Source organism: Merops nubicus, unplaced genomic scaffold, assembly GCF_000691845.1.
Source record: "Merops nubicus isolate BGI_N331 unplaced genomic scaffold, ASM69184v1 scaffold49302, whole genome shotgun sequence".
In the NCBI taxonomy this organism is placed as follows: domain Eukaryota; kingdom Metazoa; phylum Chordata; class Aves; order Coraciiformes; family Meropidae; genus Merops; species Merops nubicus.
Genome location: NW_008596655.1, coordinates 18409 through 41422, shown reverse-complemented (window position 1 = coordinate 41422; position 23014 = coordinate 18409). Strand labels below are relative to the sequence as shown.

Genomic DNA, 23014 nt, shown 5'->3' with positions numbered 1-23014 from the left:
GGGGAGGGACTTGTTAGGATATCGAGTTGTTATCCTTTTTAGGATAACAACAGGACTAGGGGGAATGGGGCAAAGCTGGAAGTGGGTAGATTCAGGCTGGATGTGAGGAAGAAGTTCTTCCCCATGAGAGTGGTGAGACCCTGGAATGGGTTGCCCAGGGAGGTGGTTGAGGCCCCATCCCTGGGGCTCTTTAAGGCCAGGCTGGAGGAGGCTCTGGGCAGCCTGATCTAGTGGGAGGTGTCCCTGCTCATGGCAGAGGGGTTGGAACTGGGTGATCCTTGTGGTCCCTTCCAACCCTAACAGATTCTGATCTATTTTAGCAGAGGACTTTAGGGCCCTAATGGCTCAATGGTTGGACTTGGTGATCTTGGAGGTCCCTTCCAACCTAAAGGATTCTATGATTCTCTGATTCTATGAATCAGTACAAGAGGCAAATATACTCTGAACCAGGTTATGCTTGCTCAGTGAGTATGTATGGAAGCACAAAAAGGACTGTCCTTGAAGGAAAGGCATATATGTTTCTTGTCTTTGCTTAAATCTGACTTGCTGTTTTGAAGCACATCCTTTTAAAAAGCTCCTGCTGTTGTGTTTTTTCTCCTATACGTTTGTTACAACTTGGCTCATCACTTGAGTCACACTAATTTCTGCAGTTCTGCTGGGTTAGTATTCAAAAATGTTTTTTCTGTTTGATAATCTTTCCAGCTAGGGTCTGAAGCCCACCTGTTCAGTGTTTCAGCTGTTGAAAGTAGTTCAGGCTAGCTTCTTACTTCCTTAATGCTATCCTGACACAATTTTGTCTTGCTGCTTAATGATATCCTCTCATTTTGGGTTTATCTTTTCCAACTAACAGAACAGCTCTGATAAAACCTCTTCCCATGAAGAGTTTTTGTCAATTGCCCATCTTCAAGCTACACTCTTCAGCACTTCAAGGCTACTACTTTTTCACTTAGGAGCTTGTTTATCCTTTCCAACTGCTAGGATCTCTGACTCTCTCACTCAATCATTAGTATACAAGACAGGGTTAAATGGAACAAGCTGGTTCAGGCTTCTTAATCTTCAAAAGTTAGACTGCCCTATTGGACAGGTAGTGGTACACAGTTCTGGTTATGTGCAGATAGGAGGCTAAGAAGTCTACAGAACTAGTTTTGCATTGGCATCCCACAATTCTCCTCAAGGGTTCAGAGGTGAAGATACTTTTGGTCTTAATTCTGAAGTTGTGTTGATATGGTACTGTTTCCAGATCATACTGGGAGAAAAGATACTCTGTTTCCAAAACGCTGCCATGAAAAGCTTTAAGAAACAAATAAGGGCTTTGCTACAGATAGACCATACAGAGTGGTGTTCGCATCCTAAGGGTTCTGGTGCTGGCAGGGCTGTCTGGCTTCCTTAGAATCTGTATAGGTAGAGCTCAATAGTCTTCTGGCCTCTTTAAATGTTCACTCTTCCCAAATTACTGCTGAATTACCTGCCTTAAATAAGGGAAAACCAGCACTAATCCCTGAAAGGTTACAACGTTTTCTAGTTTGCAAATCAGTCACTTCTGCCATTTTTAGGCTTTGATTTCATAGTACAAAGGTGGAAAAACTGTATGGAAGGTGACATTTTCCCTCATCCCACTTCAGATTTTAAGTGTTTGTATAACTGATTTATCCCAGAAGGATGAGCGTTGAACAGTATTTTTGTACTTTTTACATGGAAATCGATAAATTAATCCATAATGATTCAGAAGTTCTCACTGATGTCCTGTGCATGCATACAGCATATGCTGTAGGACATACTTATCAATTTGTGGTATCACTCACTCCTTGTTAGTACACACAGTAAATTATGTGCAATGTGAGGAAGCTCAAGCTGTATTCTGTTCTCATTTGTGCAGGCTTGCATGTATGTGTCTCAGTAACATAGCTAAAGCGGTAAATTTAATTGTCATCCTGATATAAACAAGGAGAAATTCACTGCCTTGAAATGTTTGAGACAGCATAAACTCTGTTTAAATTATGACATTTGGTCTGCTGAATCTGATGCTCTGCTACAGATGTGTAGATTTCAATTCCTGTACTAAGCTGAAAAACATGAATTAAGTAATTTTTAGATTATCATAAAATGTGAGTGTGTAGATTGAAATGTTGATCACTAAGTAGTATTTCTGATATATTAAAATATTTTTCCCTGATGTTTTCAAGTTCTCAGAGAAAATGTCCTAGAAGGTAATTTCAGAAATCATAAAATGATTGTTTCAATTCTGGAAAAGATGCTTGCCGTTTAAATAAAATCTAAAAGCACTGAGTTTAAGATTCAGTTGCTGACTATGACATCATAACTCACACAACCTCATTTGCAACGTTTAATTTGATTGTATTTCTGCTGTACTCTAGTCCCGTAACGTGTTGAATGATGTCTAAATGGGGAAGAATGGCTAACGTGTCTTTCTCAAACATTAACCTTAAATGGAATTAAATGTCTGTGCAACATTCTAGCTACACTGAGGTTGTGAAGAGGCGAGGTCTGTAGCAGTAACAGATTTCAGAAGTAGCCTCATGGTGGCACTGTTTCTACTTAACAGTCGTTGCTGTTCTGCTCAGGAACTGAAATCCGAGGCGGCAGAAAATGCATTGTGTTTCTCGAAATGTGTGGTTTAAGTTCAGTGAAATGAATCATTTTCAGGAGGATGTAGTTCCAACGACAGATAGTTACAGTGACGTGCTGACGAGCTGTAATGGCACTACACCTACAATTTGTTGAGAACAGAGTTGGCCTTCAAGTCAGGTTTATGGCAAGGCAGCAGGGTGTAATTACCAAAACAAAAAGAAACAGATACTGTATGTCATCCCCTACTAATGACCACAACATTTTCTTACCCAGTAATCTGTAACAAAAAGCCACATAAATGACCAGACTCCACTTAAGTACAACACTAAAGAAAAACTTGGTGGCACAAAATTATTCCAGCCAATTGAGTGGAAATGATAGAGAATAACATGAAGTTATCTTTGGCAGGGAGATGTGTGTTTGGAATGTCACAACTGGACAGTGCATTGAGAGCGCAAAGCTTCCTTACAGGCACACAGCAATCTATGTAAGTATAGCAACTTTTCATAGAATATCTCTGTTCATTGCAAGGGGAGTTTTGGTTTCTTAACAATGTTTTTCAGAAACGTACAGTTTTAAATGTATATACCTAATACAAGAAAAAAAACTGTTGCAATATAAGTAACATGTTATTTTTTCTTTTTTGACTACTTTCTAAGAAAATAACTGAGTTTATGTTCCTCTGATCTCCTTAAATCAAGCTGCTTTTTAAGCCTCAAATGTCTGAAATGCAATATCAAGTAACTTATTGTAAAATTTGGGCATCAGGTGTCAAAGCGAAGGTGTTTTAATCTTTACTTTTGTTGTGTTAAAATTGCATGGAAACTTCAAGTTCAGTGTTGGCTTTTTGGTGACATATTTTGAAAGTACAAGCAATCTAGCCTAAAGTTGTAAGACAATCTGACAAAGATCTTGTTTTTAAATATTTGAAAGGTTTTGATGCCTAACTGCTGACCTCCAAAATAATGCTCTGCTCCACTTCCAAAAAGATACTTTTATTCATTGCAGAACTTGGAACAGATCCCTTATTTTCAGAGGCCAAATTGCTTTAAATATTACTTCAGATAATTTCAAGTGTCTACTTTGAACTGTATCCAGGTACACTAAATATCTAGATGTTGGAGTATGAGGATGTTTGAAATACATGTGTGTGTATGATTGAGGAGCCCAGCATGTATAGATCTGATTCAGAGTGATGGCTTATTTCTAGATATTAATAGAAGAGCTCAGGGCTCATAGGTTAATTAAAATGCTGTTTTTCTTCAGTGAGGAAGTCTAGGGTGGAACCTAAGTCTCTACATGATGGAAATCTGAGACCTAATGTAACTCAAAATATGGCCAAATTGAGAATCAAAACATTCTAAAGCTTCCAGAAGAAACACTGGTTTTCATTACACTGTTTTTGTTGACATGAGCTCAAATACAGTTGTTAATGATAAAGGGAAGAGAAAAAAGCTTGGGTAATTACCAAATAAAAATTATGGGAGGTTAAATTCTTATTTATTTATTTTTACATGTGTGTGTGTATATATATATATATAAAAACGTGGATTAAGTTATTCTTCTAGAATTATTTGTGTTTAAAGCAATAAAATAATTTTATACATCTATGTATATACACACATAAAACAGTACTTCAATTATAACAGATCTGCAGTGTGATCTGCTTTGTGGCATTGCTTTATTGGATCTTAATAGCCAGAGATATGGAGGAGTTCTGCAGAGAAGTAGGCAGATCTGGCCTAGTGGATTACCTGACAATCTTTTTTGTAGAGATCAGAGGCAGAATCTTCATTCTTATCCTTCTGTGAGGAAAAGCTCAATAATTCTTGTAAAGAATTATTATTTCTCCTCTATTAGTAGAAGCGAGCTGAACCTAAATTTGGCAAGAAATTATTTTTTTGTTCTATAACTTGAGCAAGATAGTTAAAAATAGGAACATCTAACAGGAAAAGTTTCTTAGGAAAAAGAATAGGTGGTGTTAAAAGTAAGAACTATTCTTAAAATGGAACCTTCAAATATTTTTAGTTGATTTTGGTTTTTTGTAAGGGCTTTTTGGGTGTTGGGGTGTTTTGGTTTTGTTCTGTTGTGGCTTTTTTTTTTTTGTAGCACCCCTATTGCTTATGGCATAATAGTACTTGAGAGAGTATAACTTCTTACAAGATGTTAATGTCTGGGTAGGTTTATTGCTTACTGAATTTGATAACACCATTTAAATTTGTTGCTTTATTTTTAGGTCATGTTTCAGTAGGTTTTAATTAAACTACTAACTTATCTGGTCTAGAAGGTTCCCTTTGTTTGGTGTAGATGATTCAGATACAAATGGCAGATGTCAAGAAGTGCAAACTGAATATTTGCCATTTGAAATGAAGTTTAACACCAGGGTCAACCCTTAACCGTTTGTGGGTCTTAACCAGTGTGGGATTCTCTCAGAGGACTGACTGCACAAATCTTCCAGTTCAAGCCTAATTTAAAAGTAACAGTAATTACAATTGGATCCTACTGCTAAGCATTTCTGCCTCTGATCATTCATAATACCTACGGTAGTACTTATTCTATTCCCAGTTATTTATGGCTCTTTTGTTTTCAGACTTGTTAGTTACCTGATAGACAAAGAATTATCTAAGCAAAACTGAATGTACAGAGAACTTGTAGTAAATTAGAATTTTGCGTGTCTCTGATATTTGTTGGACTGTTCCCTTTACTTTAAGGATAGTATTTACTTGTAAATACCACTTGAGGTGGCTGCTGATGCATTTAGAACTACATTACGCTTCAGTGTTACACAAAATGCAAATGTCCTTACACAATAAAACAACTAGCAAAAAAAAAAAAAATCTTTGTAGTCACTCAGCACTGCTGTCATCTGTGTTTCCTAGCACTTTCCTATGTCTCTGTTTGCTTTCCATGATTGTTGAGAAAGAGTGAATCTTCTGAACTCTAAGGGATTTAATGTCAAAATGAAGGATATTTCATAGAGTAGAAATTCTTCCTGGAAAATAATGGAAAATTCATTCTGGATCTTCTGCATTTTCACTTTCTTCGTCTTTGTGTACCTGTTGAAATTGGAGCTTTATCAGCTTTTTGGAGAGAGATAAGGCCTCTCAGAAACAAGGCTCAAACTGTTTAGTAACTTATAGTGAAAATTAACACCTTGATTGCTTCCAAAATTTGTAACACTTAGGGAGGGGAAGATAGTTTTCCATGTGAAGCACCTCTTAGTAAGCTGTACGCTGTATTAGATATTTATAAATGTATGTAAAATGCTTGTGTCACTAGCAAAATTATGTATGGCCTCACATGTGCACCATACTTTTAGTAGTGCTACAAGTGTTTATTCTAATTCCAAGTATAACATGTGCACACCTATTTTTTCACATTAAACATTCGTGTTGCTCTGTGTTTTGATTCTCTTCTTTCCACTTCTGCAGTATTACCATTGCTCATTCCGAATGACAGGTGAAGGCTGGCTTCTTTGTTGTGGAGAATATCAAGATGTTCTTATCATTGATGCTAAGACTTTGAGTGTTCTTCACACTTTATCATCATCTCAGTCTTCTGATTGGATAAATTGTATGTGTATTGTACACTCTGCAAGAGTTCAAGGTATACTTGTAGATGTATTTATGTAGGACAATTAAATTGTGACAAAATATTTCCATGTAGATAGCACAATCCTACTAGACATAATGTGTAATGATGTTTTACAGACCTGTTATGTACTACTGACAGGACCTAAGAACATGTTTCTAATACTCCTAATGTTGGTCATGTTTTGTTTAATATGTTTCTTAAAGAGAAAAACAAGCAACCTCCATACTGTTTGTAAGCAGCTCATGTCTTGGACATAAGTACAAATTCATTGTGCGATATCAGGGAAATCAAGGGCACAAAACCACTGTTGTATGTTTTCTATTGAAATATATCTGATGGGACAAAATTATTCACTATTTGATTGCTTATTTTGGATTCCTCTATACTAATTAGTAATTTTTCTGTAAAATTAATATTTGATCTAAAGTGTCCTGCAGAATCCATAATTTAGTGCTGTATAGAATACCAGTATCTATGCCAAGGTTCTCTTTTGGTGGTAAGCATGGTGTGTAGCTGGTTTCAAGGTGACTATCTTACTGTTAACTTTTCACAGAAGACTCATTGGTTGCAGTGTCTGTAACGGGAGTTCTTAAAGTGTGGGACCTGTCTTCGTCTTTGAATAGCATACAGGTTAGTTTGTATGAGATGTGAAACAGCAATTTGAATGATAATATGAATGTAGTATAATATTCTCACGTGAAGAATCTATTGAAGTAAATATGAATAAATTATAATCTTCTGGTTATGTTAAACAGAACTGACTGATTTTGTCACATGATTCTGTAAACAAATCCTCATAGTGCTATTTAAATTGGGCCCTTGGACAGCTTTTGCCTTGACAAGTGCAGTGTCCTTCATCTGGACTTCTTGTTTTTCCATGTTTCATGATGCTGTAGTTGTAATGTTTTCTTGCTGTCCTGATAATGTCATTCCATTCCTTGAACTCTTTCACTGTCCTTTAAACTCAGAGCTCTTCAAAATTGGCCTTTGTGCTCCCTCTTCACCTTTGTTACTTTCTTCATAATGTTCCGTTAGACCTTTTCCTCTGTCTACCTTCCATAATTCTGTCTTCACTTGAAAAAGGCTCTTGATGTGTCAAGGACCCTACTTCTCAATCTTCAAACTTGCTTATTCTGTGTGACATCTGTCTTAATACTCTCAGCAGCTGTTACTTGACATGCACAAGTGCTGGAGTTTGAATACAGTATTTTGTGTTTGAAATGAACTCTGAGAGCTAGATTTGTGAAGGAATCTCAGCCTTAGAGCAAGTACTATGAATCCTCAACAGAAATGACAAAATGTTGTCTCCTTTGAGTATCGTAATACATTACTGCCTTGCTTGGCAAACTAGAGAGAATGCTGCAGCACTACTTGATAATGGGTAGAATCAGGCCTCTTAGGAGAACCTGTTGAGTTTGACACCGTACCAGTGTTTTTGTGATGTTTTTGGTTTATCTTCAATGTTTTGGGGGGATCTTTTCAACATTCTTATGGCAAAAAATACCGTCATGCTGCAGAAATTCTGGGGACTGTAACAACAGATTACACATACCAGAGAAGCATATATGGTACTGTGCCATCCTTTTACTACCTGAGGCCTTTGGTGAAGAGAGGAGTGTACAGTTAGTAACTATCCAGCTATTTCATATTTTAAAGAACGGTGTTCTAATAAATAGTGTTTGATTTAATTGGAATTAGTTGGAGCTATGTGTATTGAATGAATGGTTTTCAGTTTGGTAGCTATGATTCTATGACCAGCATCTACTTTTTTGAGAGATTTTGATACTTTGATCTTTCAAAACAGAAAAATCTCAGTTTTCAGTGATTTCATTAATAACTAATAAAACTAATCCCAGGGTAATAGTTGTGAGCCTGATGGCCTAGTAAGTCTGATGTTCACACAGAAAGGATGAAAATGTATGTCTTTTTAACCAGTCTTTCAGCAACATGAAACTAAGAAAGCTACTTTTCCACTAATTTTAGAGGTGTTAAGTACAAACAAGATGTGTGGAAACACCTTATATCTCAGACTGTGCTTACTGCAGCAAGGATGAGTGGGAAAGCAGAATATTCACCAGCCATTCTGAATTTGGTACTATGGCTTGTATGTGGTTGTAGCTATGTTTTTTTGACTGAACACTTAGCAGATATTCATTACAGCAGATGCTATCTGTGACCTGCCTTTAGTCCTTCTCCATATTCATGATCACTTTAAGTGAGATTAAGGTCTGAGCTGTGCTGAATGTCTTTGGCTTACTGGTACTTCCAAACCCTGCTGTCTTCCTATCTCACTTTTAATTAAGAATTATATGCTGCTTTGCAGTTTGAAAGTGTATGTTAACGAAGTTATTTTCAGTGGTTTGTTTCAATCCTAAACGTAAAGTTCAGATGTGTAGAACAAATCTTACAGCTTTTTTCCTCTGTGCTGTAAAGGAGAGACATACTGTGTGCGAGAAGGAATCAAAATCTCTGGATTGTGTAAATTGTCAAGCAGTTCGGTTTTGTACTTACACAGAAAGACTCCTCTTGGTTGTGTCCTCCACGTGCTGGCAGGTACATGATTGAACATTACACATTTTTTTGATTTTGTTAATAATTTTGTAAAGTTAATCTGATTTTTACGTGCAGATACTTGTTTTTCTCCTCACTTTAAAAAAAGTGTTCACTGATTGTCAGATGTAGTAGTGCATTGTATCTCTTCTTTGTTGACTCTTAACTGCCTGACTGAGCTGAAGAGTTAATTTTTCATTAAAGTATTTATGCTTTAAAAAATCAAAATTAAATTGGCTGGGTAGAAAGGGCCTCACTTTATTAGTCTGTTTTAGAGCATTACAGTCCCCTCCACAGTGCCTTTCACAAGGAGACAAAGATGTACAAAAACTGTTTTAAGTATGGCAAGAGTAATCACAGTTGGCAAGTCCTTGGTAACTAGGGGCCTTTGTTCCATCACAACCAGTAGCCTTGCTTCCACTAATAGAAGTGTGCAAAACCAAAGACCCCAGACTACATAATTTTTTCTTGTAGCTGAAAGAAAAGCATCATCTAGTTATTGAAACTGTTATTAGTTTAAATTTTATTTGAACTGATCTTTGTTGTAAAAATTCTGTATATCTTTTTCTGTGTTATAACATCCGTCTTATGTTATAGATGAATATTCTATATTCTAGACTAATTTTAGAATGCTATATTTCTAATAGAATTAGAATCTATATTCTAAAGTAATAGTCTGAGCTACTAGTGCAACATATGTACCTGATCCAACAATGGCTATTGGGGGTGCAGCAGAAACTCCATGTACACCAGCGTTAATATAGTTGTAAAGTATCCTTGAGATTTTCTCTTGGGTTGTGTAAAAGAAAGTCTGTACAGAAGGATTTATGAAGAAATTCCAGGTATAGAACAGATAGGCATTTAATGGAGAAATCTGTAATGTGTATTGTTCTCTGTTAACGTCTATAACACTTTTCCACAAATGGTATACGTTTCTTGTAGTATTTTCATCATATGTTTGAATACTTATATTTTCCTGCTTAAAGTGCTATAGATACAGAAGTAATGTTGTATTTTCAACTTCTGTTTGAATGACTACACAACTTTAATATTAAAAATGATGGTGATATTACCACATTTTTTAATAAAGGAGTATGAAGCATAGGAGAGATTCACGTGTGTTTAGAGCAGCTCCTTAATCCAGTTCTGTAGTAATGAAAATACAGAACATATTACCTAAAAATTAGCTAGTTAATAGAAATCAGCTACAAATAATTAGTAGAAATTTTTATTCTGAAATCTATTTCTTATACTGATGCAATAACTTATAAAATTGTGGCTATGAATACTTTCTCCACGAGGGTACCAGGAATGTGACCAAGCAGGCAAAATTCCAGGTTGTCCTAGTCATACCCTGTTTCAGTTTAAAATGAAGGTCTGAGGAACCAAAGAAGTATTTTTTTTTTTTTTTTAACCAGCTCTAGAAATGGAAGTGAGAAGAGCCCTTGCAAAGGGGATTATATGTTCTTTGTGTTCAATTAATTTGTAAAAAAGGAAAAATCTCAGTTCCTCCCCAAAGTTGAAAAGAAGCAATCTGCTTTGTTAAAATGGGTTGTTTGTCAGCAGATGATCATTTAAAGAATACAGACAGAAGCGTTTATAGCTTCTATTAAAGTCTATGATGTCATTTGTGCTAAGTTTCTTAAATACCTGTTTGTAAGAAAATAGTCTACTAAGTGTTAATGATGGATGCAAGGCAAAACAAGGTAAATCTCATCCAAAATCCCCTAATATAACAGAAGGCTCTAATGCTGCTTTTTTGGCCGTTTTTTTTTATCTTTGAAATGTATGGTTTCATTCTGACTTCACAGTAGTTTGATAGTATGAAACTGCCTTGGCTTTAAAAGAGGTAGCCGAACTAAAAAAGCCAGGCTAATGTTCTGCTTATTGACTTATTGTCCCAAAACAGGTTGAATAAAAATGAATGTGCCAATACTGTTTATGTTCTGATGTTTTTCTGAGCTTAGGTCTATGATTACTGTGACTTCTCCTTGCTTTGTACTGAGTTCTGTAAAAGCGGACAGTGCTTTGCTGGTGGTGATGTACTAGCAGCTTACAGACTTATCATCTGGACAGAAGATGGCCACAGTTACATCTACCAGCTGCTAAACAGGTGGGCTCAGATGGGAAATTCACACAAGAAGTTCAGGTACTAGATGAACTCTGGGTGGCTTATTATGGAAAATCTCTGCATGTTGCAAATGATCAAAAACCAGAACAAAACCACTTTGGCACTTGAAGATTTACCCTGAGTTTGACAGCCCTCAGTCTTTGTTTGACACAGCAGGGGACATGGGAATAAGATTAGCCATGTAGAACTTGGGCAGCTGGTGCTGTGATTTCAAAAAGTCTCTTGTAATTCCTTATTCAGTAACTTTCAGTTGAACTTGTGAATCTTGGACGCTATTGTTCTGCTTTCTAGAAAATGACTTTCTAAAGATTTTAATTTTTTTTAATTATGCAGTGGGCTTTCTAAAAGCATATATCCTGGTGATGGGAAGGTGCTGAGAGAAACTGTTTATCCTCACTTACTCTGCTTTACTGGTGTAAAGGAAAATAAGGTAAATTCATAAAGGTTTACAGTGAGCTTCCAAAGTTTGTTCATTACTTCAAAAGCTTGGTTATTTGTTTGATATTACCTGAATAACTCCTAAAGTTTAATTCATCAACAGATTTAATTGTTCTAGGAAAAAGTGAGTAAGACTTACTCCTTAATTTTAAGATTTTTATTTGGAGACTTAGAGATGTTCATAGCAATTTTTTTTTTTGTCTTAAATTCTGGCAATATTTTTTTTTCACAGAGGAAAAAAAAATCCTGTATTTTCAGCTAAGATAGGCCAATTCTTGAGTCTTTTTTTTCCCTAATTTTAGCAAAAAAGGGAGAGCTTAAAAAGTTGTCTAAAATAACTTTAGAAGCTTTTAATTTCAAATGAGTAAAAAAACAAAACAAACAAACAAACAAAAAACCCCAAACCAAACAAAAGAGCCAACCCACAAGCAAAATGTAAGCAACTGCTTAGTTCTCGTTTTATTAAATGTATGTATGTTTCTATGTAACTACACAAATAGGTCGTTTCCCGTTTGTATGCATTCAAAATTGTAGGCATTTGAATCTGTGATATTTTCCCCAAAATACTGTTATCTTGAGCCTTCAGAGGCATAATCACATGCCTAACTTATGCTGTGGGCACAGACTGACATTACTCTGTGCGTAAAATGAGACATGTGACTCTTTAGAATCCTGTCTCTGCTGGAAGAAGCCTATAAGTTTAAGAACAGAGGAAGGTAAAAGTGTAGGTGATCTTTATACTTCTGAGAACTCACTTTTAGCAGAGTGTGTCACGTGAATTTAAAATTTAGAAGTTACTCCTTAGACTAAGTAGCTCGAGTGGTCTCAGCTATGTTGGAAAACCTGCATCTTGACTCAGTTCTTGAATAGTGCTTTGTGTGACTACAAATAAATAAGGGAAACCAGTTGATTTAAATGCTAGAAAATTGATTAGAAATAAATAGTAAGGGGAAAAAAAATCTGTAGTGTGGCTCTTAGGCAAAAATTAAACCCAAACAAATATAACAGATTTTTCTGTGTAGCTTTGGTTCTGTTTTTATTGCTAGGTCTTTTTGCTTAAACTATTTATGAAATAAATTGTGGAAAGATGTGGATTTAATTCCTGCCTGCAGGTGCATTAGTTTGTGTATTTGCATGAGAGCTCAAGCAGATCTTTAAATAGTTTCTAAAGATATGCAAGGGAGACCTTTATATTTTTACCTGAAAAGAAATACTGTCAAATATATACCTGTGTGAGGTTTTCTGTGTTCTTTTTACTTTGCTGACAAATATAGGCTCTTAGAAAGCATTTTTGTTGCATACTCTTGCCAAGCCTGGCAGATGTAATTTTCAGTTGAAAGGCAATAGCACAAGCCATTCAGCCTTTCTCAAGTGCTGTGATCTAAAATCAGATAGGATAACTGCTGAAGGATGCAAAAAGGTTAGAGCAAAGGAAAAGAAATAGCCCAAACACATGACTTGGCAAATAGGGTTACAGTGGTGGTAAGAAGCTCATACATGCTTCTCCCAAAACATATGCGTTTTAAAAGTATCACCTGCAATTTGCTGAAGTATCTTCTTTCATATTTATCTTACTGCCTGAATAATTTTCATAGCAGATGTGTGAGACAGCAAAAGTGCTTCTGTGATCATCTGATTTGATCTCTGCTCTTAGATTATAAACTCAGCCACATTGTTTACTTACAAACTTATGTGTTGGATATATTTTATTTATAACATTTGGAGATGTTATTAAAATGTCTTAAAGGAACAAGCAGTCACAGTCTCTACACTAAGTAAAAGTGATGTGTGGAACAAAACAGTTTATGCTGATGACCTTTTCACACATCAACTGTACAAGTTATGCTTCTGGGGTTTTTTGGTGAGGGTTTTTTTTTTTTTTGTGTGCTCCTGCATACATTTCCCCAGATGATTTTCATGCAAAAAGTAAATCTAAGCATTCACTTCCAAAGTACATGCCTGGCGTAAACTCAAATGTACTAATGTAGATATATGTGGGATTTACCAATTTTCTTGACACTTGTGAGAGTTTTGAGCAACTAGAAGCTTCCCCTTAGACATATCAGCTGGTTTTAAGAGCTTGATGCTTGAGAGTGAGCTTATGTATCAACTAAATGGGACATTATTGGCAAATCACCAGAAGATTATCACATTATTTTACTGATGTGACACAGAATTCTGTGGTGTTATACCTAAAAGCAAAGAAAACTTAAAGACTTTTAGTCTTCATGGGAAAATAAAATCATGGTGTTTGTCTGTGATAAATACACCACAATAAGTTTTATTATTGACTAAATGAAACAATGTAGATGTCAGTAAGTTTGTTTATCAATTAGATTATACCTCTGTAGTATCTAGGTTTTCCAGATGACTGAATTAATGTTATAAATTGCTTACTGCCTATGTAAAAGTGTAATTATTTTTCATTAGCTGTAGTAATTTAAACTATCATGATTGAAGCTTGACTGAATTTGTTTTGATGCAAAGTTTATCAGTGTTTCACTGCATTTTATTTTTTTTTTTTTTTTTTCACCTGGGTCTTGGTGCTTATGCTGCCATCTTTTTGCATGCTGGTGATACTATTGATAGATTCTCTATTTAGAGACAGTAAACATAGGGAGCCTTCCTGTTCCACTTTTCCATTTGGGATGTAAGCTTAGCCGAGGATACTGGCAAAGCAAATGTGGTCTTTGAGAGGCTTGTACCAGCCATTGTAGACCTGGTCTGAGCAGAACTTAGTGGCAGATGGAGGGTTCAATCAGCTTTTGTTGTAAAAAAACCTTTGAATTTGCAGTTATGTTGTTTTATCAGCTATTTCATATTAGTATACTGATTTACTCTTTATTTTTGGCAGAGCTTTCCTTTTGTCATGGGCTTCATGAATGAAAGAAAGGAGCCTTTCTATAAGGTTCTTTTTTCTGGTGAAGCTTCAGGAAGGATCACTTTGTGGCATGTTCCTGATGTCCCTGTGTCAACATTTGATGGTTCGCCAAAAGGTTTGGCAATTCTGTGCCCTTGAAGGAGTCTCTTTAATTATGTCTTTAGGTCAATTTTTATGAAAACTTACTTTCTCATGGAAATATTTTCACATTAGAAAGTCATGCTCATTCATCTTGTGATGACTGCCTGTAGTTAGGAGCAAGACATTAACAGAGATGAGTGTCTAGAAATTCTTCCTGGAACTGAACATATGAATATTACCAATTCTGTGGCATCTACACATAAATGCTTCTCTTCCAAATCTCATGGAAATTTATGTAGTTGGTCCTGCTGTGTTTCTTCATAGGGAGGTATAAAGTAAAGGACTTAGTGAGATGTGATCTAATGTTGGAATAGCAACTCTACTAACCTCCCATCCCTAGGTTGAAGAAAGAAGTTAGAGGAAGTGACAAAGAAATTGTTTGCTTTTTGAAATATTATTTTATTTTGAATCAAAAATTATTAAATTCTTTACTTTTTCCCCCACACTCTAGAGATCCCAATTACGGCCATGTGGACTCTTCAGGATAATTTTGATAAACACGATTCAATGTCAGAGGGCATTATTGATCATCTATGTGCATCTAAGGATGGAATTGAAAGTGCAGTTGTCAGTTCCTCTGTATACATACCCAGACTTGATAAGCTTGTGTGTGGATGTGAAAACGGGAAAATTTTTGTTACACTAGGTTTAAAAACTGCAAGAGCAAGACTTCTAGAAAACATACCTTTGCTGAAAGGTAAGTTTTAACTTTTTTTGTTCAAATTCATCTCAGTCAAGCACAGAAGACTGCATACTTCTGACATCCCCTTCAGAGACCCCTGTAAAAATTCTCTGAAAAATAAGAGTGATGGTCAGGGATGGAATGAGGAGAATGGAAGATTATTATGCTCTCTCACTTCAGCTGATCTATTAGATCACAGCTTAGTGCAAAGCATATTGGTAGTACTGTTAGGTGTCCAGGAATGGCTGTGGAGATGGAGTCCCCTGGGAGAGATGTGTGGGATGTCACGATATGGGCAGTATCATCTTTGTCATTTTCCCTCTAAAAGATCCATCTGTTGAAGGACTAAAAAGGGGACATCTCAGGTGATGAAGCTCAGAGTGCAGGTCTTTGTCTTCCCTTTTCGGAACACATTCAAAATTTGTTGATCCCATGGAAAAGCTTGTATGGTGTCTTCTGCATCTCCTGACTTTTAGCAAATGTACTGTAAAATATGGAACCCCTATTCTTAAAGAGCAAATAATTTATGTACCATCTTGTTTCAGATCATCTACCTTACAAGGTTCTGAATGGTCATAGTAGCAGTGTCACTTGTTTGCTTTATCCACATGATAAGTCAGTAAGATTTGATCCAAGTTGGCTCTTATCAGGAGGCCAGGATTCTGTTGTGATCTGCTGGGATATATTTACTGGAGGCATCTTACACCAATTTAGTCTGCAGTCGGGTCCAGTGACAGAGCTCTTGCGATCTCCAGAAAACTACAGAGTAAGTGAAAGAATAATAAATGATGGATCAAATGAAAAGTATCTCTGTAATGTGTGTTTATGTGTATGAGAGGAAAAAACTATCTGACAATACTTTTACACTGTAACACGTAACCCTCAATGTATATTCATTTAATTTTCTTGTTTGAAAGTTGCTCTTAACTTCAGGGGGTTGATTTATTTTTTTTTTGTTATTTTGCATGTTCAGTAATTCAGAAAAATGATCCAAAACCAGTGACATGTTACATTGATGCTCTTAACAGTCTGTTTATCATTCTTGATATCATGATTATCAATCTATATGTTAATCTGATTATCTCTTAATCTCTGAAATTGAAAAGTGTAATCAGTAAGGCTGGAGGTTTGAACATGGCAAGAAAAGATTTGGAATAACAGTATTTTAACATGTATGCTTTATTTTGGACCCTGATGCATCCTATGGTCTTTTGCATGTATGCTTTTGTATTTAGAATTATTTCATGTGTTCTTAAGTGAATTTTGAAGTAAAAAGTTAGATTATTTACTGTACTGAACACTATGAAATGTTGTTTAACAAATTATATCCCCGTTGTATTCCATGGGGCTGGAATTTCATTTTTTTTCATAGAAATCCTGTGAAGACATACTTGATACTTACAGTTGGCTCAGAGTTCACTTTCACACCAACGTTAAGTAGTCCAAAAGATGTTTTGAGATGTCATAAATTCTTGCAGGAAGGGAAGGCTTTGCAGAATTGGATCTATATACTATGAACTGAAATTGTAACATAGCAAATTTTTTGTTAGAAATAAATTGTTCTTGGCTTTTGTGTCATAAGACCTGACATAATTTTATACCAGATTATCAACAGTCTAGTTTTATATAATTTTTTTTTTTTTTACTACTTCCAGGATTACTATTACTGTATATTTGGTCTATATAATCACTGTTCTGGTAGGCTAAGTACTGTGAATAAATGGTATTTAAATTATTTATTTCAAAGACTGAAAAATCAGAGGAGATTGTCTGTGTTTTCTGTCAAGAGGTCAGTTTTACAGCTAGCCTGTTAAAAACAAGTTGGTAATGTATGATGGAGGAAAACGTTTTCTGAAATTATTATGTTCTGGGAAAGAAATCACTGGACAACTTGTTAAAATGATATCATTATGACTGTGGTTAGTGTTGAAACTGAAGCTGTTTATGTTTTGCAGTTAAAAGACCACAGCATGGTGTACTGTGTGTGCAGTGATCACTCAGTAGCAATTCTACACCTTCAGAAGAGAGTATGTGTCTTACATGCCAGAAAGCATCTGTTTCCTGTGAAGAAGATAAAATTTGACCCTGTTGAAAATCTGTTAATTGTTGGATGTGAAGATGATTCAGTTTATATTTGGGAAATTGAAACAGGTAATAACAGAGGGATTTTTGGTTAATTTTTTTTTTTTTTTTTTTTTTTGCCTGTCACGTGGTGGTACACAAACCTAATTTATGGAAGACTAGAGCAGAAATAGTCACACATTGAATATATTAGAGTTTAAATGTCTATGTAGACAAGCAAGAAATAAAATTTTTAAATTACTCAAGGTACATTACTAATAAAATACAATAGCTGAAGTCAGGTCCTGACAACCAGATGATCTGCTGACATGTCAGTGAATTGAGCAGAATATTTCTGGAAGCTATAAATAAAATGTAAGTTATTCACTCTCGTTATTATAAAATGAAATTTTCAGTTCTAACAACCCCATATTAGGGCATGAATTTCTGCTTTATTCAGCAAAATCATAATCTTAGAAATCTTTTGAGTTAATTGATAATCAGTTAATAGTGGAAGATAATGGTGAAGCTCACAACTGTGTAGTCAAGAAAACTAAAGTGGAGTGTCTAAGGTTAAACTGCAAATTCCCAGGTCATTTGAGAGTGTAATTCTGATTCACAAGGATAATAAATGTAGTTATTTGAACTTTGACAGAACTATTAGAAGCTGTAATGCTACTAGGCATTGCTTCATGCAATTCAGAGCTATGTGTCCTGGGAGAGGGGAAGTGCACAATGAGTCTAGAACTATTGAAATCCACAGCATATTAATACTGTACGAAAAAAGATTTACTAATGTCACACTGAGAACAGAATTTACTTTCCAAGTTATTACAACACATCGTCTAGGCTGTCTGCTTTGGACAAAAATGTCTCTTGTTTTAAAGTACAAAATATCTGCATTTAATGAAGGACTTGGCAAAATGAATACAACATAAATTGCAAGACTGTGTTAGTAAGCTATTTAATATCATTAAGCTGGCACAGGAAATTCCTCCTGGTACTTATTATTTTCCCAAATGTACTCAGTTGCTGCTTTAAATAAGCTTTACAATTAAATTAAACTGAACTAACAGTTACAGGCAGTAAAAACCCATGGTTTTACACTGGTGTATTTTTCTACAGCTACTAAAAAGTATGATATTTTCTTATGGAATACTCATATTTGCATGATATTTTGAGACTTAAAAGTTCTCTTAATCTGTTTTCAAAGACATCAGTAAAAATTGGGACTCTTAGGTTGTATATAGTGTATTTATTTTTCTTTGTCTTATTGTTGCTGAGTGACTCTATGATTTAGCTTAGAATTTTAGCTTTGTTGCAATACTGGGTAAAAGAATACCGGGTCTAATTTTAAAAAGTAAATACTAGATTGTGAATTTAGGTTATTCCAAACTTATTATGCTGCTGTTATTATTTCCTGCTTAACTTTGGATTGTGTTTTCCAGTAAATACTTAAGCTATATGACTTTTAAGGAGAATGTGTGTTCTCCTATTTATGCAGATGCATATTACAATTTTCAGTGCATTTTCTCCAGTCAGGAGGGAGCATCCTTCTGAGTAGTCAACTTCCTGGAGGTTTTGTGGAACAATGTCTTGGGATCCTTCCTCCTGTCTCATTATTCCTCTAATCCCTTCATTTTACTAGTCTCTGTAAACACCTCCACGGTATTGTAAATTGTTACTTCTTTCTCCTCTTTTCTCCTCCCTCTAAAACGAACCATGTTTCCTCTCCAGTGTGTTCTTTTCTGTTCCTAAAGGTATTAGGAGTTCTCATGATTAATTCCCTCTGTAATGGCAAAATGCACTTTATCTATGAAAATATAATTTCTGTTAACATTAAAAGCTGTAGGCTCTATCTGCTCTATACTTTAGCATAAAGTAAATAAACCAGCAAAAATGAGGAATTAATTTGATTATTATCATTGCCTAACTGCTGGTTTTGTAGCAATTGCCATAAAGTCACCTTTAGTCTAATGGTAAAGTATCACAGATAGAAGGGAAATAATGTACTAAAGCCCTGTGGCAACTAAAGGAAAAGAGAATAGGCATCTAAATTTTCAGCAATCATTAATAAATGTATGTTTTTATACAAAAGTTTGTAAAGATGCTACCAGTTTCTAGACACTCTGTGTACATATTGTGATTTTAAAACTAATGTTGAAAGCAGTTGAGAAATTTAAATGCGGGAAATGTTAATTCAGAATGTTTTTTCACTTCACAACTAAAAAGGACACTTCTCAAATGTCAGTGCAACACTTTCTTAGAAAAAAAGTCAACCTAACAAACCCCTAAGATTGTAAGCCATCATAGTACAAAAGTTTAATTTAAATGTTGAATTATTCGCAAAGGTTACTTGTAGAGCTGTAGAGGAATCATGAAGAAATGTGTGTAGTTAATATCAAGGCTTATCTTTACTAGGATTTGTTGCACACTAGTGTCTGCAGGAGGTTTGTGGTGTGCAACAGAATTGTTCTTGTGCACTATGAAGGGGGAGTTATGTTTTGTACTTTCAGAAAAACAGAACATCTTTATTTTGGCTTATATTTTTCTTGGAAAGTTGTGTTCTGGTAAAAATTTTGAATATTTGTGTATATCCCACGTGTAAAATCTATGCAAGTTCCCAATTCTTTACTTTGTCAGCCTTTCAGCATTCTTTTACTTTACTATTAACTAGAAAAAGTGCCTGACAGGTCATAGGTATTCCAGACTTCTGGGCCTAAGTAAATAATTGCTAAATAATTCATTGTGTCACTTTTAAATTGAAACTTTTGGCTGTTGATTTAAAGAAGTCATCTGTATATGCCTAAGAAAAGACAGTTCCGTGTGAGGTGTTAGAGTAGGCCAAGTCTACACTGTTCAGAATGGTGCCTTGCAGGATTAAATGGTACATAAGCAGTGTATGCCCTTGAATTAACTCCTGACAGTGGGGATCCTTTTATCCCCACAGTGTGATGCAGTGGGATTCTTCCTTACTTAAAAAGAAACAACACTCTCCCCTGGGGAGGACAAAAAAACCCCCAAACCACCAACAAAAAAACACCCACCACCAAAACACAAATCCACAATACTTGCTTTTCCAAATTCCTGGACAGTAAGTATTGTGGAATGTCTTCAGTGTTGCTGCTTTGTGTGCTTAACAACATGGAAAATTATTTTGGCTCTAGTTCTACAGAGATGCAAAAATGTCCAAAAAGTGCTGCACTCAACAGTGTAAGAAGTTTCAATCACCATACAATGCAGAAGCAGACCAAAAGTTAAGGCTCTGTAGACAGAATTACATCCTGAAGTGCAACTTTTAGTATAGCTAGATAACTTCACATTAAAGTATAGTGAATTCTTTGTGAATCAGTGAGATTTAATAGCATAGGACTGTAATGGCACCATAGAGACAAAAATAAGAGTATATTTTAACTGTCCTTTAGCCATAAAAATGCTGCCTATTTCAAAATGAGAGAGGAAATAAAATTGATTCCTCTGCTCATGTATATTACATGTACAGATGATTAAAAGTGCAGGTGTTTTCAGTGCAGTTTCTGTATCTTTTGTTACTAATATCAAGAAAGAATGAGAGCTAGAGTCACGATTTCTTAGGGAAAAGCTGGAATGCAAAGGATTAAGTTACTTGCTGCAGTAGCAATTAACAGATTTGGGTTTTTTTTTTGTTCCTGTTATGCATTGGTAACAGGATGCCATCTGCGATGAATACCTGGGAAAACCTACTAGGATCCACTGTGGTTGGTTTAATATTGAATTGTATCTGATTTGGAGGAGAACATGAGAGATCATGATGTTGAGCCTTGAAATTGGCCTGACCTAGATCAAGAGCTATGTAGATACTTCAGTGCCACTCAGGCAGACAAAGCACTGCTCAGATGTGTGGGAAGGATGTATACAGCATCACAGACAAAATTCTACAGAAATACAGTAGCCTTTTATTATGCTTTTCATCTGTTGGCAAATGAACAGGTAGCCATGCATAGTACCACTTGCCTACACAGCTACCTGTGAGCACGTTGCCTGACTCTGTTAAATAGTCTAAGTAGTAGCCTTCTGCTTGGACTCTATTTCACAAATGGACAGAAGATAAGTTTTTGTTGTTTCTTTGTGTAGTCAAAACGTGTTTTTCTTCTGGCTGTGCGGTTAGCTTCGTTACTGAGGGTTTGCCTCTTCAAGTGAAAGTCAGTGGATGACCTGATTTTGTCAGACTCATATATTACTGTTTGCAGTTAAAAAAAAAAAAAATAAAACTGAACAGTGTTACTGTACTAGAGTTAATGGATAACTGGGAAAACAGCCAGTGTGTTTATAATTTCAGGCTGTGGATTAAAGAATTTTCATGAATATTTCAATATTTAAACTGCTGTAGAGTCAGCAATAATTTTGTTGAATTTGAGAGATGACTTCAAAACAAGTTTAGATGCATCTAGTACCTATGACCATCTTCCAGTTGTATCAATTTATCTCCAAAACTGTCCTTCCACTAGGTAATTTAGAAGATGACCCCTTAAGCAAGGGAAAGGCTTTATTATGCATAACACTTATCATCCCATTTCCCATGAAAGAGTCTGATGCACTTGTACAAAAAGCTTTCTGAAGTTTTAAAAATATTTGAGTTGTCTTTTAGCAGGTTTTCATAATAGTTCTTTTATAATTTATGGGTTGGGAGAAACTTTGTTGCATAAACTAAAATTGACGCTAGTAGTACTTCAGGTACTACTTGTACCTTCTCTTCGTGAGATTGCCAGAATACCTTATTTTGCATGGTCGTTGGCAAGTTGCCCAAGTACAATGGGCTGCCTTTATTCAAAATAAACACTTAGTATAGTTTATGCTGAAATATATTAAATACTGAGTGTAGATGACTTCAAGTGTAATGTAACTTGTCAAACTTGAGACTTCTATCTGTACTAAAGACTTCTACCTGTGAGCTAGTGGTTCATGTTCTTTCTGTAAGGATCAGGAAGAATTAGGAGTAACTAAGTATCTCTTTTCCCCACTGACTACACGGGGAGTCTAAAGAAGTGGGGGTGGGGAGAAAACAGCAGGTATTTGCCCAAATCTATTACACATCTAGAAAAAGTTGAATCACGTGTTTATAGTCTTTTGGTTTACAGAACAAAATAAAATTCTAAGTTTGTTATTTTACATGCATATGGGTAGTAATATAGAAAACCATACAGAAGCTATGAACTAATATCTGTGTAACTTAATGTATTTTGCCTAAATTTTAATGTATGGATATGGCAACTTTCTATTACAGTGGAATATCTTTCCATAACAATAAATATTGATCTAATAATACATTTGGAATATTAATATAGTATGTGCACAGGATATGTTCCAAACTTCTGTGCACTGGAAGACAAATATGAAAATCAATAACAAATTTTATTCTCTGAGGGAATATTTCTTCCAATAGCCACCACTTGAAATCCACTTCAATAAGGAAATTAGCTATTATCTATATTGCTTTTACGTTTTCCTAAGCAGTTGTTATCTTTTGCTTTTTTTAAGAAAGTGTAAATATCAGTATGATAAGAAGTAGTAACGAAAGGCTCAGTAGTGTTTTCCTTGTTGCATATAGCATATGACAACAGTTCTACCAAGCCACATTTCTATTTAAAGTGTTTTGAGAGTGAGGAAAGAATGAGTATATGTATAATAGCATCTTTCCTGCTCAGAGGTAGCAATCTTAGTTGATCAGCAGTAGTTAGTCTTTCAATTAGTACTAGTTTACTATGAATTCATTCATTGAAGTTCATCATGCTTGCTGAATGAATAATCTAATTTCCTGTTACTTTCTTTTGCCTTGCAAGTTGTCTTGTGTTTTGTTTTATGACATGCTTGGTGTGAGTTTAAAAACAGAGTAAAGTCACTTAATAAACCTTTTTTTCAATTACCATAATAATACACATTTAACTTCACGCTTGCTCCATTGTATTTT

The 23014-nt window shown here is 35.3% G+C and overlaps 1 protein-coding gene across 1 annotated transcript in view; it reads left to right on the top strand.

Moving 5' to 3' along the window:
* Nucleotides 1-3001: 3001 nt before the first annotated feature.
* Nucleotides 3002-23014, top strand: part of LOC103769239 (WD repeat-containing protein 72-like) — a gene marked incomplete at its 3' end in the record, with an annotated part of 30469 nt that continues 10456 nt past the window's right edge. Inside the window, exons 1-10 of the mRNA XM_008936416.1 lie at nt 3002-3076; nt 6021-6195; nt 6737-6813; nt 8617-8736; nt 10701-10846; nt 11198-11294; nt 14157-14298; nt 14776-15021; nt 15552-15772; nt 16962-17157. Coding sequence (XP_008934664.1) covers nt 3002-3076; nt 6021-6195; nt 6737-6813; nt 8617-8736; nt 10701-10846; nt 11198-11294; nt 14157-14298; nt 14776-15021; nt 15552-15772; nt 16962-17157 — 1495 coding nt within the window. The remainder of the gene's footprint in view (nt 3077-6020; nt 6196-6736; nt 6814-8616; nt 8737-10700; nt 10847-11197; nt 11295-14156; nt 14299-14775; nt 15022-15551; nt 15773-16961; nt 17158-23014) is intronic.